Source organism: Euprymna scolopes, chromosome 39, assembly GCF_053919585.1.
Source record: "Euprymna scolopes isolate OS-2025 chromosome 39, ASM5391958v1, whole genome shotgun sequence".
Lineage (NCBI taxonomy): Eukaryota > Metazoa > Mollusca > Cephalopoda > Sepiida > Sepiolidae > Euprymna > Euprymna scolopes.
The window spans coordinates 68958581-68976213 of NC_136520.1; the positions used below are offsets into that span (position 1 = coordinate 68958581).

The 17633-nt window shown below is 33.9% G+C and overlaps 1 protein-coding gene across 2 annotated transcripts in view; it reads left to right on the top strand.

Annotated features, from left to right (window-relative positions):
- LOC145263832 (histone acetyltransferase KAT2A-like) overlaps positions 1-17633 on the top strand; it is a 110734-nt gene that overhangs the window by 52394 nt on the left and 40707 nt on the right. The window contains exons 8-10 of one of the 2 annotated variants that reach the window (XM_080120898.1): positions 3434-3589; positions 5133-5275; positions 12054-13080. In XM_080120898.1, the coding sequence (XP_079977024.1) occupies positions 3434-3589; positions 5133-5275; positions 12054-12947 (1193 nt within the window). In that variant the 3' untranslated portion in view covers positions 12948-13080. Of the gene's footprint in view, positions 1-3433; positions 3590-5132; positions 5276-12053; positions 13081-17633 lie in introns of those variants that run through there. The other variant, XM_080120897.1, reaches the window with a different exon arrangement.

The following is a 17633-nucleotide window of genomic DNA, read 5'->3' on the forward strand; positions in this document are numbered from 1 at the left end:
TTAATACAACATTCAGGGATATGAAAAGCCAATGACAAATAAAAATCTGAACTTCTCAACCTGGAGATTCTACCAATTACTCAACCTAGAAACCACATCTATATAAATAAGCCAGATAACAATGTGTGTTTGTGTTTTTCTCAAATAAATTATCATAAAGAATAAATAAGCTTTCCACTTATAAAAAAAATCAGGTTCTGTCTTTTTTTATTTATTTTATTTCTATAATATTAAAATATGAAACCATGTTTTCCAAGTGGCAATACTTTTCTAATTAACACATAACATGCACCGACGCATAGCACAAGACATTTAAACCAATCGTGACTAAGACCTCCATAGACTGCTATCCAGAAGGGATTTTATATTGCTGACAAAGATAATTTACAGTGAAAAATGTCGGAACCTGATCAAGACTAAAAGTTGAAAGCTAGTTCATTCTTTAAGATTAATGATTTATTTTCAAGACAAAACACAGACATCGTTATTTGGTTTTCTAATTTTTATAATATAAAATATATAATAATTCAAATATGAAACAATGTTATATATATATATATATATATATATATATATATATGCTAGATTTTTTTTTTTTAGTCTGATACATGGGCAAAAATTATAGCTGTTGATTTAGAATGAGTGCTCTATGCCAAATTAATGGTTGAATATGATAAAATTTGTGCTCATGTATGCATTAAATACTAATCCCTATTAATCAAACAGATACCATAATACTTAGTTCACTGCACCTTATCATAACAAAGGTTCATACAAAATTTCAGTCATCCTAGTAAAACCTGGTACTTTCAGAGGAAAAGTAGGATGGGTGAATGGACAGACAGAAATATATATATATATATATATATATATATATATATATTGGGTTATAGTTAGTTGAATAACCACGTCCCTTGTTCAGTATGAGGTAGGTTCATTCCACTATCGGATCTATGCCGTGGGTTGCTTGATCGGAGTAAGTTAATAGGTATTCTTGTGTGTGTGTGGCGTGTTTGCTCAGTTGTTAGAGTGCTCGCCTAGCATGCAAGAGGCTCGTTTTTCAAATCCCAAGTTGGGATGTGTCTAACTGATGAACCCAAATGAGGGCGAAACTCGAGTCTTAGACTTTCACTTTGTTGGCTTTCTTGGCAGCGGCGACGTTGTCTGGCTGTGGAAATAATTATATATTCTCTCACATTCTGAAAATGTATGTATATATATTTGTACTTTGGCAGCAAGTCCTTATTTATGCATGTCTGATTAAAAATGACAGTTTCTTTTTCCCAATTTTGTTGGTAAAATGACTTTTTGGATCTTAATAAGCGGTGGCCCATTTGTGCAAGGTGACGTCACGTCGAAGGAAAAGATTATTAAAAAAATAAATGTGACCCAGAGAAGGGTAGAGATAGACTGGTTACACATGTGGGCTGAGAGTGTCAGAAAAAGACACGTCTTAAACATGGTTGGACAAAGACAGAATACCACATGTTCAACACAGCAAAGTTGGAGTATGAGAAGACTTTTGAAAAAGAGACAAGGCATTATACTAGAAAGTACCTGTAAATAAATGTCTGTTTCGCTGAAAAAAAAGAGCGAGTCGAATTCTTTCCTTGTCTTTGTTTCTTTGCAACTGTCTGCATACGTGTGGGTCTTGAGTATTGACATGTAACGACGATTACACAACCCCCCCCCCCCAAAAAAAAAAAAACACAAAGAATAGTCAGTTTTGTATAACCATTCTAACAACTTTTGGAACCCCCCCCCCCCATGAAAGTCCTGACCCTTGCTCAATTTCTTTCATCTTCTCAATTGTCTCATAACAACAGCATCTAAGGTTTTCCTTGAGTTTAGTGATTAACCAAAAGTCAAAGGGAGCAATGTCTGGATTATAGAGAGGGTGAGGAACTGTCTTGATGCCCATGACAACGTCTTTCTTTCTGATCTTCTGAATACCCTTGGGACAAACTTTGTGCAAATCTTCTGCATCTTCAGGTCCTTTCAAATAATTGTGTGTACAGTTCCCACACTGACATCAAACTGTGCACTTATTTTCTCTATAGACACACGACCGTCTTATCCATGAAATTCTTTATTTGGCCAATCAACTCTGGTGTTCTGACTTCCTTACTGTTCCCTCACCTATCATCATCCCTTACAGACTACCTGCCTTCCTTAAATCTCTTATGCCACTCAAAAACTGATGCTCGATTCATGCAAGATGGTCCAAAAGCAATCTGAAGCATTCCATATGTTTCTGTGGCATTTTTTCCAAGTTTAAAACAGAATTTTATTGCATAATGTTCTTAAGTGTCCTCATATCCAGATTGCATTTTTGAAATTCACCAGTTGTGATAATCAGGCTTTAGTAGGGTGTATTCAATTCCTGCTGTAGCTATTCATATAAACCTGAAATCCCCAAAATTAGTCGGTCATCTCATAAGATGTATAGCAATAACATATTGAACTTTCAAGTGACAATTTTGAATGTCTGTACAAAAAAAGTCTGGAAACTTATTTAAGGCACCTCATGTATTCTTTTTGGGAGGACGGCAACAATTTTACTACGAAAGTAAATTTAATTTGTTTTTCAACTCTATTTAGTTAATTTCCAAAAACTTCCAACTCAGCCACTTTGCTCTGATTCATCATTGTATTCAGTTTAATGTCCATTTCACATGACATGTTCGATAGTTTTCACAAATTGATTTCTAAACAGCCTTATCTCTACCCAGTTCTTTATCCTTCTTTCTCTGAAATCCATTCTTTTCACATCCTTTCCCATTTTCCTTGGCCTTCCTTTGCCACCTTAAATTGTTCTCCACCTACTGCATTAAAAACTCTCATTCATACTTATTCACCATGATCAAACCAACAAAGTCTCCTATACTGTGAAGATTTAATGTTCCTAAGAATTTTTATCTTCGGACCCCAAAATCAACAGATTAAACCATTCCTGTAATGACCTAGTCCATGTTTATTGCGGTGTAATGCTGGTTCCGTGCAAGTCTTGGATGTCCCTCTCCCAAGCCTAACAATCTCTTTTTGAGAAGGGGTTAGTTTATTGCTAATCGCTTGATACACCCTTACTGAGGAATGCTGATGGGGCTGCCCAGGCACCTTTTGCAGGTCAGTATCACTCTTCGAGGACACTGATTTCTCAATTTCACTTTCCGACTTTGGTGCCACAGTCCTTGCAGTGGGAGAGAACTTTAGTCATCATATCTTTAAGACTCCCATTATTTAGAATTCTTATTAAACACAAGTGAAATATTTTATAAGTCATGCTCAGACTACAGTGACAGTTTTCCAAAGATGATTGCCAAATGGAATTGGCAATAATTTTCTATTTCTAATCCAGATTCTTTGAAAGAAAACCAATTTCTTTTGTTGTAATTAGCAATTTATTTTTATTTCTTTTGTATTCTTGTTTCAGCATCAACCACTGCATTAACTCCTGGTGTCTTCAACCGTTTCACAAACTCTGGCACACCTGCTGCAAGCGCAGCATCTGCAAATGATGGTGCCAATGCAATTAAACCAAGTTCGACTCTGGCGCCAACCAATAGTCACCCAGTAAAAACCAAAGAAGGTAATCATTTTGAAAAAGTCCTTTCTATGATAACTTTTAATTATTGATAATTATTTTGCCGCACACAATTTTTATTTTGGTCTACCTATGTATCATGTTCGTTGATGCTCATCTTTGTGTGGGTAATACCATTAAATATATGCTTGATTACATTCATGGGGTTGTGGATAAACAAATAAAACTCGAAAGTGAACATATGGTTTGCTTCATATATCTGTCTTTTTTTTTTTTTTTTATTGGAATCCTTTCAGTAGTAATTTGTATATTTATTTTATTTACAGACAGTTATCCTCATCTTCATAGTTGTTGTTTCATGTTTCGGCCAACTATTCCTCTGGCCTTTTTCCGTCATGGTTAACCACCTGAAAAATGCCAGTGGAATAGTTCGCCAAACGTGATGAAACAACTATGAAGATGAAGATAAGTCTGCAAATAAAATAAACATGTGGTTTGCTTTGTTTATTCACAACCCTGTGGACTAAGTTACTCATTTATTTAATGGTATTATGTATGCAAACATGAGTATTTTAAAAGAAAATGATACATAAATTTTGATATTGTGTTTGTGTAGAATCGGTCGATGAGAAAATCTCCATATTATTTTGATTATCCAGACTATTGTTCTCATCTTGGACGCTATTTTCACATTTTTGTCGACGTAATATCCGACCTTCAAATGTATCTTTCTGTCAAACCTAGGAATCTGCAATGAATTTCGAACGGAACCTTTTATTTAATCTACAGCCATAACTGGGTAGAATTTCTGGGCAATTTTCAATTATGTTTTGTGTGTCACCAAAACTGAGGATTAAATCATCAATCGCTAGAACAGTAACTTATTACTGAATTTTGCCAAATATTTTATCCACAAGCAAGAATAACAAGAAGAAAGAATAACAATAAGAAATGGATAAATTTGATTGTAATTGATAAAATTCAGTTTATTATATTTAGTTTAATATCCATTTCTTCTGGAGTTTGAGGGTTCAATACTCAGTACGGGCGATACACAAAATACAATTTTGAATTACTTAGGACTTCTATCCAGTCATGGCTGATGAAACGAGAAGAGTTTGTTATCCCCATGGATTAAATAAAAGATTTTGTTCTAAACTCTGTGCCAATTCCCAATTTAGACAGAAACATTCTTCAGTTTGACAAGATATGCCTGAAAAAGGTCAGGGAGTTACATCGACCAAAACGTGAAAATAATACTTGAGATGAGAACAGTAGTCTGAAGAATCAAAGATCACCAGAATATTTTTGAAGAGTTGTTTTTGTGTCAATGAACAGCACTTTGTGTCTTCTGGCCAAGTGCAGATCTGTGTAAAGTAGGTTTTATTTCTATCAAGTGCCATTTTCTAATATTTATTTATTTATTTATTTATTTTTTTTTAAATTTTATTCAATTTAAAAATTACACTAGTTAATTCACTTGTAAATGGTATTTGTTTTATTCCGCTAAGAAAAAATATATATCAAAGGGGGGAGGGGCAATTTTCTTTTGTACTGTTTTTGAAAAATGTCATAATTGACCTTCCAGCTGCTGGAGACAAACGTCTGCTCGATGAAATACAAGGTGCTGGAGAAAACAAAAAACGTAAAATTGAGGGAGACGTCAAAGAAGAACTTGTGTCCGAAATACTCACCTTAATCACTGATCCAGAACAGATGGTCGGACCAGATGTAAGTAATACCTATCATAAAACCCCACACCTACCTCGACTGTTTTAGTATCATTAATATCGCAGAATATTTATTCCGATGCTCATCGTTTATTATATTTTCACTTAACGTCCATTTTTACACGGTGGCATGCAGTGGACAGATTTTAGAAATTGACTTCCAAACTAATTTAATTCAGGGGGGTAGCATCCCCTCGTTCCGTCGGCTAGATAGAGGTCCTAAGTAATTTACAATTGTATTTTCGGTCGCCCACACTGAGAATTGAATCTTCTTCAGGAGAATATCACTTTTACAATTGATTTTTCCAAGTACTCTAACCACTGCACCTCGGGTCCTTGCGTTTTGAAAATGACACTCAAGGTGAGAACAGTAGTCTGAAGAATCCAAATCGTACAAATAATCAATCCACATCTCAAAAATTCAGAAACATAAAAAAACGTTTGTTTTAATTATGTAAAAGTTACTAATTTTCAATTATTTTAATTTTTCAAATTTGTGATTTATTTAAAAGCCTTGATAATTTTTTTTTTTTTTTTTTATGCTAGCATGCAACATGTATTGTCTTCATGAACACAGGATTGGAATTACTAACTGCTAGATAATCGCACAAAAATAATATCAACAAATCAGAAGAAAAAAAAAACAATGATACTTATGTAGAGAAGATGTCATGTTTTCGTCAGCAACAGCTGGTAGAACCTGTAAACTGCTGAGAGGTGCTGAAGGAAAATTTTGTAAAACTGCCGACACGTTTAAAACCTTGACTAAAATAAAAATGGGCAAGTTTTTACTTTAACGGCAACTCAACATTCACCTTTAAAATTACAACTTTTGTAGGTTTTTGAGTCTGCTGAAAACAAATATTACATTCAAATTTTGGGCAGACAAATAGTTTTCTAGATATTAAGACTTTTTTTTTTTTATTACTTATTGAATGTTAGTGATGGCTGCCTTTCTTAACATGGAGAGGAGGGGGGGTTGTAACACTCATGCGCATGGCTGCCTGTGAAAACACGAGAGATTACATTGAATGGTAAACGTCTTAATATCCAGAAAACTATTTGTCTGCCCAAAGTTTAAATGTGATATTCGTTTTCAGCATATTTGAAAACTTATAAAAGTTGTCAATTTGGCGGTAAATGCTGAGTTGCCGTTAAAGAAAAGAAATACCAAAAAAAAGCAAAACCTGTTTTTACAAAGAAAAAAAACAAATGCATTTTTTAATGGATAATGTTACTAGAAAAGGCATAAAAAAACGCTCAATATATAGCAGTTTTCAAGAATGAATTAAGAGAAGGGTGAATAGACAGCAGATCATATACTCCCGAGTGAACAGGGTCGCGGCAGAGAATATGTATATATCTGATGACACGACGCTGTAGACGCTCAAAAGGATCAAAGAACACTTTGCCAACTCTGGCGACTACTAGGGGTCTGTATTCCAAGTGAAGACGAATCATTGCCTTGTAAAAGCTCGTCAGCTATTTGCCATTCATGAGGAATTTTGTAGCTTAGGACACGCAGCACGTAAACCTCCTTATTAACCCATCATGAGAAGACCATCGTCCCCCCTCGTGACGACGACTGGTTCTACGCATGCGTCATATTTTTTTTTTATTCTCTTAAAGAAATACATGAGTTTTTGATTTAAAATATTTTATTTCTTCTTTATGCAATAAATTGTGTGTTTTTTTTTATTTTTATTTATTTTTTTTTTGTTAATATCTAAAAAAAAAAAAAAAAAAAAAAAAAAACCTTGAATGAAATAGAAAAAATTTAAGTGTCAAATATTTACTGGACAATATTTTCAAATTATGAAGTTCCACTTAAAAAAAAAAAAAAATCAACTTTTTTTTTTTTTTTTTTTTAAGGTTTTAAACTTTTGACTTTCATGTAAATTTGAACAAAATTGGTTTTTTTTTATTTTTAAATTAGATTATTTTATTTATCGATCTTTTATCTTCAATTTGTGATATATAAACCTTAGGTGAGAAAATTATTTTCATTTTAATAGACATTTCAAAAGGGGGGCTGAATTTAAACAAAAAACGCTTGTCTAAAATATTATATTCGGTTTCTTTATTTATTTTATTTATTTATTTTTTTGCATGGTAGTCACCACTTATCAAGGCCCGGAAGCCACTTGGGGATAAAGGTAACAGCAGTAATCAATGGGATAGTATCATAGTAATTGTTAGTATTGGAGATTTGATAAAGTGTCTTAAGAGGGTGGTTTGTCAGGAATTTGTTTATGTTGGACTTGAAGACATCCAAGTTGTAGTCAGGTGGGAAACAGGCAGACGGAAGAGTTCCACTGGCATGCAGTTCTAAGAAAGAAGCTTTGTTCATGGAATCTACGTTTTGGTTTTGGCACAGATAAGGAGTGGGGAAAATTTGACAGTGGTTTCAGCTAGACAGGTGTTTTTCGTGAAATATTGGCGAGGGGAGACCAGAGATTGGAGCTCAGACGAGCACTTGCCATGGAAATAATGATAAAACAACACTCGCAATGTCTCTTCTGTGGAAGAGAGGTTGCAGGGTAGAGAAAAGGGCATCCCCCACTAAGCCACAAAGTCTATTTTGTACTCTGTCAAGGCAGGATAGGCTGTTTTTAGCAGCTCCTGTCCAGATATGGCAACAGTATTCCATCCTTGGACGTACTTGGCTTTTATATAGATAGAGAATTGCATCAGTAGTGAGATATCTTCTGGAGCGGTAGAAGGATCCCACCATCTTTCCAGCGACCTTGGCAACAGACTTGATGTACGTGTTCCATTTCAGATCAGGAGTAAAGGTCAAACCCAGGAGCTTGTCAAAACATGGGGCCTCACCTAGACGAGAGCCATCCATCACAATTGATGCCAGATGGGGATCAGAGCATTGATGATGTAAGGATAGGAGTTTGGTTTTGGATGCATTAAAGGTAACCAGCCACATCTTCCCCCACTGAACCACGCGCTCGAGATCAGAGGAGAGAGAATCAGAGAACTTTGTCATTTACGGCCTTTGATGTGTTCTCATAGATGGTCATGTCATCAGCATAGATGTCAATGAATGATTTAAGGATGTGTTTTGAGAGATCATTGATGTAGATCAGGAAGAGAGTTGGGCCCAGGATGGACCCTTGAGGGACTCCAGCATTAATACTGTGGACCTCTGATTTCTACCCATCAACCACTACTCTTATGAGCCTATCAGAGAGAAATGATTTAATGATTGAGAAAACATTTCCAATTATACCGTAGCTGGAAATCTTGTGAAGTAGGTCTTTATGCCATACCTTATCGAAGGCCTTTGATATGTGAAGAGCAATTGCCCTAGAAAGGAAGCCTTTGTCGAGAGAGTCACTAATTCTATGAGATATAACCGTTATCACATCTGCTGTAGATCTAACAGAACGGAAACCATATTGCATGTCACTAAGAAGGTTATTTCTGCTGAGGTGGTTGTGGTTGACTACTTCTCTATTAAATATGGATTCCAGCAACTTGCTCATGAAAGAGCATTATTGGAAAGAGCATAAAATTTTACATTAAACCTGCAAATATCGTAAAAATTGAACCAATAGAAAAATTTTGATACATTTTTTTTTTCAATTTAAAAATCTAAATCGTATACTTCAATTCATTTCATTACGTAGGGAAAAAATGGCTGAATGAGCGCGTGCGTGCACTTTATAAACGCTTTTTTTTTTTTTTTTTAATTTTAATAGTTTATTTTGGAAGTATATTCCGTAAAGAAATTAAACAACCCACTTTAAAAAGAGAAATTGCGAGTTTTTTTATAGTTTATTTGCAGTTTTGTGTTAAAGGGTGTCAAAATTCCACCAAAATTCTGACACAATGAGCTCAACAGTCAACACATACCTCCAAACACCTCGGGCAACGCTGGAGTGCTGGAGTGGACACTCAGGCTAGTTCGGTATATTTGCAAATCCTCAAAAAAAAAAAAAAAAAAAATAATAATAATAATAATAATAATAATAAAAAATAAAAAATAATAATATGCAAAAATCAAAAAATAAATTTACATTTGTAAAATTAAGAAAAAAAAAAATTTCGGAAAATTTAGACTTAATAATAGTGGAAGTATTTGCTCTGTCACCGTTTAGAAAAGCGCTGACCTAATTGGTAAAATCTGGCAGGCTTTTGTGGAGATCATTACTTGATTATAACCAGTGAATTGAATTTAAAAAGTTTCCCGGTCAACGCCAAATAGGTGATACAGGCAGCAATTTATATTTCATTTAACGAGTTGAGAGCGTCTGGACTCCGAGTAGAAACTCTTCTTGCTTTCCATCCGGTTATGTATAGAAACTGAGACCGGACCGGAAGTGACATCATAAACGGAGAATGTTTTGGTTGGTTGTTTCCATCCGGGCATCTGCTGCCGGTTATTATTCTCAACTACAGCACCGACCAATATGGCGGGATTGTTTTGATGAAAGCTTCTTCTCCAAATTTTCAATTGATTCGCTTTTGCAATTGGATTGGAATTTAATTAAAAGAAAAAAAATCGATGATAATGGATACCGCGAAACGACTAGAGGCTCGCAAGTCTAAAATATTTGGTAAAAAAAGACGTATACGTCGGAAACGAGTTGTCCTACGATCCAACTCTCCTCCGACCCTCCAAGACTTACAGGTTAGTTAAAAATGTTTTAATTTTTAAAACATGAATATATTTTATTTGATTTTTTTTTTTTTTTTTTGTTAATTTAAGAATTATTTGATTTTTTATATTTGCCATATTTAAGAACAAGAAACAATCAATTGTAGAATAAGGTTTTTTTTTGTTTGTTTGTTTGTTTGTTTTTCGCGCACATTTGAGATAACATTGTTTTAAAGTGTAGTTAATTTTTATTCCTAAAATAAAAATGTAATTTTATTTTTATATTTGAAATATAATTTAACGCAATGTTTTAATCGCGGGCTGCAATTTTTATTATTGATTATTATTATATTATATTCTGCTTGTGGCAAATCATGGGTTTTGAAGCCAACGCATTTCGAATGTCGAAATTAGTATAAATTTTTAGAAAATTACGAAAAATGATCCAGTAATAAAATGTATTTTTTACGACCTGTCCCCCCCCCCCGTGTTGAGAACGGCTTTCGGGGTACCCCACAACCTCCCCATGGTTAGAATTCCAACGGCTTTCGAGGTTGGGGGGGGGGGTATTCCGAAAGTCGTTCTTAACATGGAGAGGTTATTTATAATGCGCTGCGCTGCGCTACGTCGTAAAAATTTACCAAATAAAGTAAAAAATAATATGGTACTAATGCACTTACTGATCCGCGCTATTTTTTAAGTCGTATTTCCAAGTTTAATTAAAGTTTTTTTTTTTTTTTTTTTTTTTTTTTATTCAATTGTAAGGTTAAAGTACAGAATAGGCACAAAACACCCCTCCCCCTCCCCATGTTAAGAATGGCTTTTTAAATAACGTTATTTCAGCACGGATCAATAAGTGCATGAGTACCAATAAAATTTATCGATTTATGATTGTGTGTGGAAGAGTTCTCAAAATCCAGGGAAGTAACTGCAATCGATCAATTTGACAGTCCGCCATTTCAAAATACAAAATGTCAGACCGTTGTTGTGGATGATTTTTATAAAAACTGGATCTAACCCGATGTATAGCCGTGCCCGTGATCTAACACCTTTTTTCTGGATCATTTTTCATGATTTTTGGAATTTCGGTGTTTGTATTACAATCCACAGATGTACAAAAAAAGTTGTCAAAAAAAACAAATATATAACAAACAAATGCCATCAAAGTCAAGTGGCTGACGTACACGAATGAGGCCCCCATTGCAAAATACGTACTGACTACAATGTTGTAGGTAAGCACATTGCAGAGAGCGTTCCGTTTTTGCTCTGAAAAAGGGGTATCTATTTGAAGTATCCCTAATTGTATATGACTGGATGAGGGGGCGGGTATGAGCACAAGTTCCAAACAATTAGAAACATTTCAAATATTGAGGGAGGCACTTAAACCATTTTTTTTTTTTTTAATCATGGTAACATAAGTGCATAAGCACCAATTTTTTGTTTTTGTTTTAATTTTGTTAAATCCGGTACTGGTCGCGATTTGAGTTCCCTGCCGAACATCATAAAAAAACACTGACTTCTCCCTACGCATGAGCAAAGGAAAGGACATGTTTTAGTTGCCATAGTAACTAAACGATCATGAATTTTTATCGACTTTTTTTTTACTGTTTATGAATATTGAAATAAAAGAAATTACTACACATTTATTAATAATATCTCACTTTTATCGCCTTTGTTTTTAATCACTTTTATCGACTTTTTCTTTTCTTTTTTAAATAGCATTTTCTTTTTAAATGACGATGTTTTTACTGTTTATGAATATTAAAAGAAAAATAATTACTAAACATTTATTAATAAAAAAATGGGTGCTAGTGCACTTATGGTCCGCGCTATATTTTAAATCGTATTTCTAAGTTTAATTAAAGTTTAATGTTTTTTTATTCAATTGTAAGGTTAAAGTAGAGAATAGGTACAAAACACCCTCCCCATGTTAAGAATGGCTTTTTAAATAATAACGTTATTTCAGCACGGATCAATAAGTGCACTAGTACCACAAAATAGTGATAGAATAATAAATTTACTTACGTTTGTTTATTTAATCAATGTTCGCACCATTCATTCACTTTTATCGACTTTTTCTTTTTTTTTTTAAATAGCATTTTCTTTTTTAAATGACTACGTTTTTTATGTCTCACTTGTATCGACTTTTTCTTTTCTTTTTTAATAGCATTTTCTTAACATGAATATTCAAATAACCGAATGGACCAAGGATTTTGAATCCGCATATCAGTTCCTTAAGGAAAGGAAGATAGTTGCTTCGAAAATGAACTGCATTGTATGTCAGCAAGAGATGACAGTCATTAAGTACCGGGGAACGAGAAGATTCCGTTGCAAAACGCACAAAACTCAAACAGCAAGCCTAACCAACGGGTCATATCTGAAACGGTCAAAATTGACTTTCTCAGATTTTATCAGAGTGGTATACTTATGGTCTAGACAGTTACCTGTGTTTGTAGCAACTGATGTGTGCAAATTACACAAGAGTACCGTTATTCAATGGTATCAGTATTTAAGAGACATTACAAGTCACCATTTGACGTTAAACCCATACCAAATTGGTGGACCAGGACACATAGTAGAAATAGATGAGTCATTAATGACCGAAAGAAAATACAACAGAGGGAGACTTCCACAACAACGGTGTGTTTTCGGTGGCTGGGACAGAAATGATAAAATTGGTTTTTTAGTTTTTGTCGGTGACCGTTCAGCCGAAACGTTGACACCACTTATTAAAAAATTTATTAAGCCGGGTACAATTATATACTCGGATTGCTGGAGAGCATATGCATCGATAACAGCAATTAACGTCAATCCGCCATATGAACATCAACAGGTGAATCACCAACAAAACTTTGTGGATCCACTCACCGGGATTCACACAAATAACATAAAATGCTTTTGGAAAAATGCTGAAAGGAAATTCAAAGCAATGATGGGCGTACAGTCAACCACGATGGAATCCCATTTGGATGAATTCATATGGCGGGAAATTTATGGCAAAAGCGGAAAAGAAGCTTTCGACAATATTTTAAAACATCTATCAGAGTGGTACGTCGTGTGAAATGCTCCTTGGTCGTTGAGTTTCATGGCGACCAGCAGAAAAACAGTTAAAGTAAACATTTACCCATAAATTTTTTTTTTTTTTCAATTTTGTTTGTAAATAAATATTGTAGTTAAAAAAGATTATCAAAAAATTGTTTAGTTACTTTTCTTTTTAGTTTATTTTAATTTTATAATTTATAAATTTTGAATGGTGTGAAAATAACATTGATTAAATAAACAAACGTAAGTAAATTTATTATTCTATCACTATTTTGTGGTACTAGTGCACTTATTGATCCGTGCTGAAATAACGTTATTATTTAAAAAGCCATTCTTAACATGGGGAGGGTTTTGTACCTATTCTCTACTTTAACCTTACAATTGAATAAAAAAAAAACCCATTAAGCTTTAATTAAACTTAGAAATACGATTTAAAATATAGCGCGGATCATAAGTGCACTAGCACCCATTTTTTTTATTAATAAATGTTTAGTAATTATTTTTTCTTTTAATATTCATAAACAGTAAAAATGTTATTTAAAAAGAAAATGCTATTTAAAAGAAAAAGTCGATAAAAGTGATAAAAAACAAAGGCGATAAAAGTGAGATATTATTAATGTGTAGTAATTTCTTTTATTTCAATATTCATAAACAGTAAAACAAAGTCGATAAAAATTCATGATCATTTAGTTACTATGGCAACTAAAACATGTCCTTTGCTCATGCGTAGGGGAAGTCAGTGTTTTTTTTTATGGTGTTCGGCAGGAAACTCAAATCGCGACCAGTACCTTAAATCCAGTAATCAATAAATATAGTTGGAAAATGGCAAAGTTCAAGCCAAATTGAAATTTTTATTTATTTTTGAATAAAAAATAATTATTAAAACATAAACAGTCGTGTTCTCATCGAGTATTCAAGAAAATGTCAGCGTTTTTCGATATGAGAAAAACAGCCCCCTCCCCCCCCCCCCCACACACAAAAATATATATATATATATATATCCGGGAAAAAAAAAAAAATGTATAACAAAATAATCTGAAATGCACAAAGTTCAAGGCAAAAAAGGGGGGGGGGCACACAAGCCAAAAAAACGGAGCGCTCCCTGCAACAAGCTGCGTACAACATTGTAGTCAATGCATATTTCGCAATGGGGGCCTCACTCGTGTACGTCCGCCGACTTTAGAAAGAAAATTAAAATTTTATTTCAAGACTAAAAATAGAAATTAAGACCAATCGTTATTTTTATTACGCGTCTCTGTTCTACGATTGAACCAACAAGGTTTTTGAAGCAGGAAATATTTTGTTTATTATGTAAGCGTTTGTTTATTTAACGCTCCGTCGAATTTTTTTTTCTTTAAAAAAAAAAAAGGGAAACTTTAATTTATGATAAAGAAGCAAAGAAACTTTGCTTTAATTTTCAATTATTTCAATAATTTAGATCAAAATAAATAATTTTGTTTATTTAGCATCTTGAAATGTGCGCACTGAGCGTTCGTTTTACTGTACTGGGCAACAAAGGTGGGAGTGTAAATGCTAATATTGGTCACATGAATTTGAAAGAAAATTCAGTTTAAAAATGAATCCAAAAAACGTAAATCCGTTACAAATGAGAAATTAAACGAGTAAACCCAAAGAATTTTTTTTTTTTTTTTTTTTTTTTAACTAACTTCGCAATTTTTTTATTGTATTAAAAAGTTGCATTGTGTACCGTTCAAAGAGAAGGAGAGGAAGGGATGAAAAAGGAACAAACCAAGTTTTATGTCCATCAACGTTTCGTCTTTATTGTAAGACTTCTTAAAGACGAAACGTTAATGGACATATAACTTGGTTTGTTCCTTTTTCGTCTCTCTCTCTCTCCTCGGAATATTATTTCCATTTCTCATATCTATATACTAGCATAGGTACCCAGCGTTGCCTGGGTTGACATAAAGTTCCGTTTGGAACACACCTGCTATACTAATCATTTAAAAAATCTATGTTGGAATAATAATTCTAAATAAATTTAATTAAATATATTATCAATATAATTGTTTCAAATTTATTAAATAACAACTTTAAATAGAACCCTTATAACAATTCTTTCACTATAAACATTAACTAAGATACCGCTATTTAATAAAAATCGATTTTTCTTAATATAATATACAAATGAGATGATCTCTTTATTGTATCTTGTTTGCAAGAATCATACTATATATAGAAATAAATGAGTAAAATAAGGGAGCTTTTGTATATATTAATCAAATTGTGAACAAATAAAAAAAACGGGAATACAAATATATGTAGGTGTTTAAGATAGTCGACAGATTTCTTTTTTTTTATGTGGGTTTAAGCCAAAACAACAGTACTTACTTGTCATGTCGAAAATAGAAATATCTTTAAAAAATTACGAAAATTCATGAGGTAGAACACCTGCTATTGTGTTTTTAGTTTTTTAAAAAAATAATCTATCCGTATTGGCTAAAACAATACGTCGCCATTAAAGTAGCGGAAAGGGAGGTGTGTTCTCTGTATTCGCAGTCTTCAAGGTATTCACATCTAAGGAAAATGCGATTTCCCCTAATTTTCCATAAAAATTACTTGGAACTATAAATAATTGGTCAATGTGCACTGTTTGTCCAATCTGCAATGGATTTTTTTTTTTTTTTTTACATAGGAGTCACCACTTATCAAGTCTCGGAGGCCACTCGAGGATAAGGGTTAATGAGTGTACAGTAGTCAATGGGGTAATTATCGTAGTAATCTTGGTAGTGGAATTTTGGTAAATTGGATTACTTAAGGGGACAGTTCATCAAGAATTTGTTTATATTGGACTTGCAATTGTAGTCAGCTGTAAAGCGGGCACAGATAAAGAGTGGGGGAAATTATTTATAGTAGTTTCAGCTAGACGGGTGTTTTTTGTGAAAGTTTGGCAAAGGAGAACCATAGATTGGAGCTCAGATGAGTACTTGCCTTATAAATAACAAAGCAGAGACAGGCTTGCAGCGTCTCTTCTGTAGGAAAGAGCTACAAAGTCTATTTTGAACTTTGTCAATGCAGGATATGGTCTTTAAGATGTGGCAACAGTACTCCATCCTTGGACGTGCCTGGCTTTTATATAGGTAGAGAATTGCATCAGCAGTGAGATATCTACTGGAGCGGTAGAAGGATCCCACCATTTTTTCAGCAACCTTGGCAAAATGATCCAGTGCGGTTGAAAATAAGAAAATGCCTTTCGGTATAAACACTCCCAACCTCCCCATGTTAAGAACAGCTTTCAGAATAAACACCCTTTACAGATTAGACAACCAGTGCATATTAACCAAATTTTCTACTTGATTAATTTTCGCAATTTTTGACTATAGTACTATCGACATGACAAGTAAGTACTGTTTTTTCTTAAAACATTTTAATAAAATCGATCTGTCAACTCTATATTAACAAGCACCATATCTATCTCTCTCTCTCTCTCTCTCTCTCTCTCTATATATATATATATATATATATATATATATATATAGAATGTGTGTGTGTGTGTGTGTCCAATCTGGCTGAAATTTTGTATAGATTTTATTAGAAGATGCAGCGAACTAAGTATTATGGTATCCATTTGATGCAGTTATTAATAGACATTAGTATTTAATGCCAAAATTGAGCACAAATTTAACTGTACTCAGTCATCATTTGGCATAAAGCACTCATTCTAAGTCAATGGCTATAACTTTTGCTCATTTTTAATAGCCTAAAAAGTCTAGTGTATATTATATGGTTCTTATGAACATTTTGTCTCCCATGTTTATAGCTTCGTTTTTTTCTTGCCTTATTCTGAACTTGTAACTGTGGACTGGCAAGTGGACTTATTTCAAACTGATAGTTTATTTCAAACTGATATAAATTATTGCACAGTAAAAATAATTAAATTTAAACAAATTATTTTGGTGTTTGTTTTTTTATTACTTGGTGGATAGTAGCGATCAGGCTGGCTTTAATGTTGAGAGGTCATTTTGGTGATGTTCTTGGCGTATGACCAAACGAAGTAGTAGGGTTGAGGTTGAAGGAGGAGGGGGCAGTGAAAGAAGGGCACTCCTTCTGAAGCCAAGCCTGGGTCTCTTTGGATTTGTGGGCCAGTGTAGTATCTGTTTTGATGTTACACTTTACCTTTTCTGTCCTCGGTCGGTGGAGGAGAAATCTTTCATGACTGAGATTATTTTTGTTCCTATCCAGAGTGCCCCTTATTGGGAAGCTGGATTTTCCCCACAAGATTATATGTTGAAATATTTAAATAACTATTACTTTTAATACAGAAATTATATTTAAAGTTTTGGTTTTCTGTTCTTCTATGTCCATTTTTTTTTTTTTTTTTTTTTTTTCCCCCCCCATGTTTTTCATTAAAATGTGTAGCATATTAGTTGTCTCACAGGCCATCATCAGTGATCGCTCACTGGCAGTAACCTGTGGTGTTCCCTGGAGACCAAGTGACAACAAGTCTCCCCAGATTTCCAGTGTTCTCCACCTCTTGACCACTTGTGCAGATGATTGCATGTTATCGCAACAGCCGTTGTCACTGATTTCTCGTTAGCATCGGCCATTAGTGTTTCCTGGAGTTTAGGTGACAAAATGCCTCCCCAAGGTACCAGATTTGAACTGCACACTTCCAGTGGAGATTTGGTCAGTACTCTCTCACCTCGGTCTTTTCCATCCTCTCTGACCCTTTACAACTAGTTGG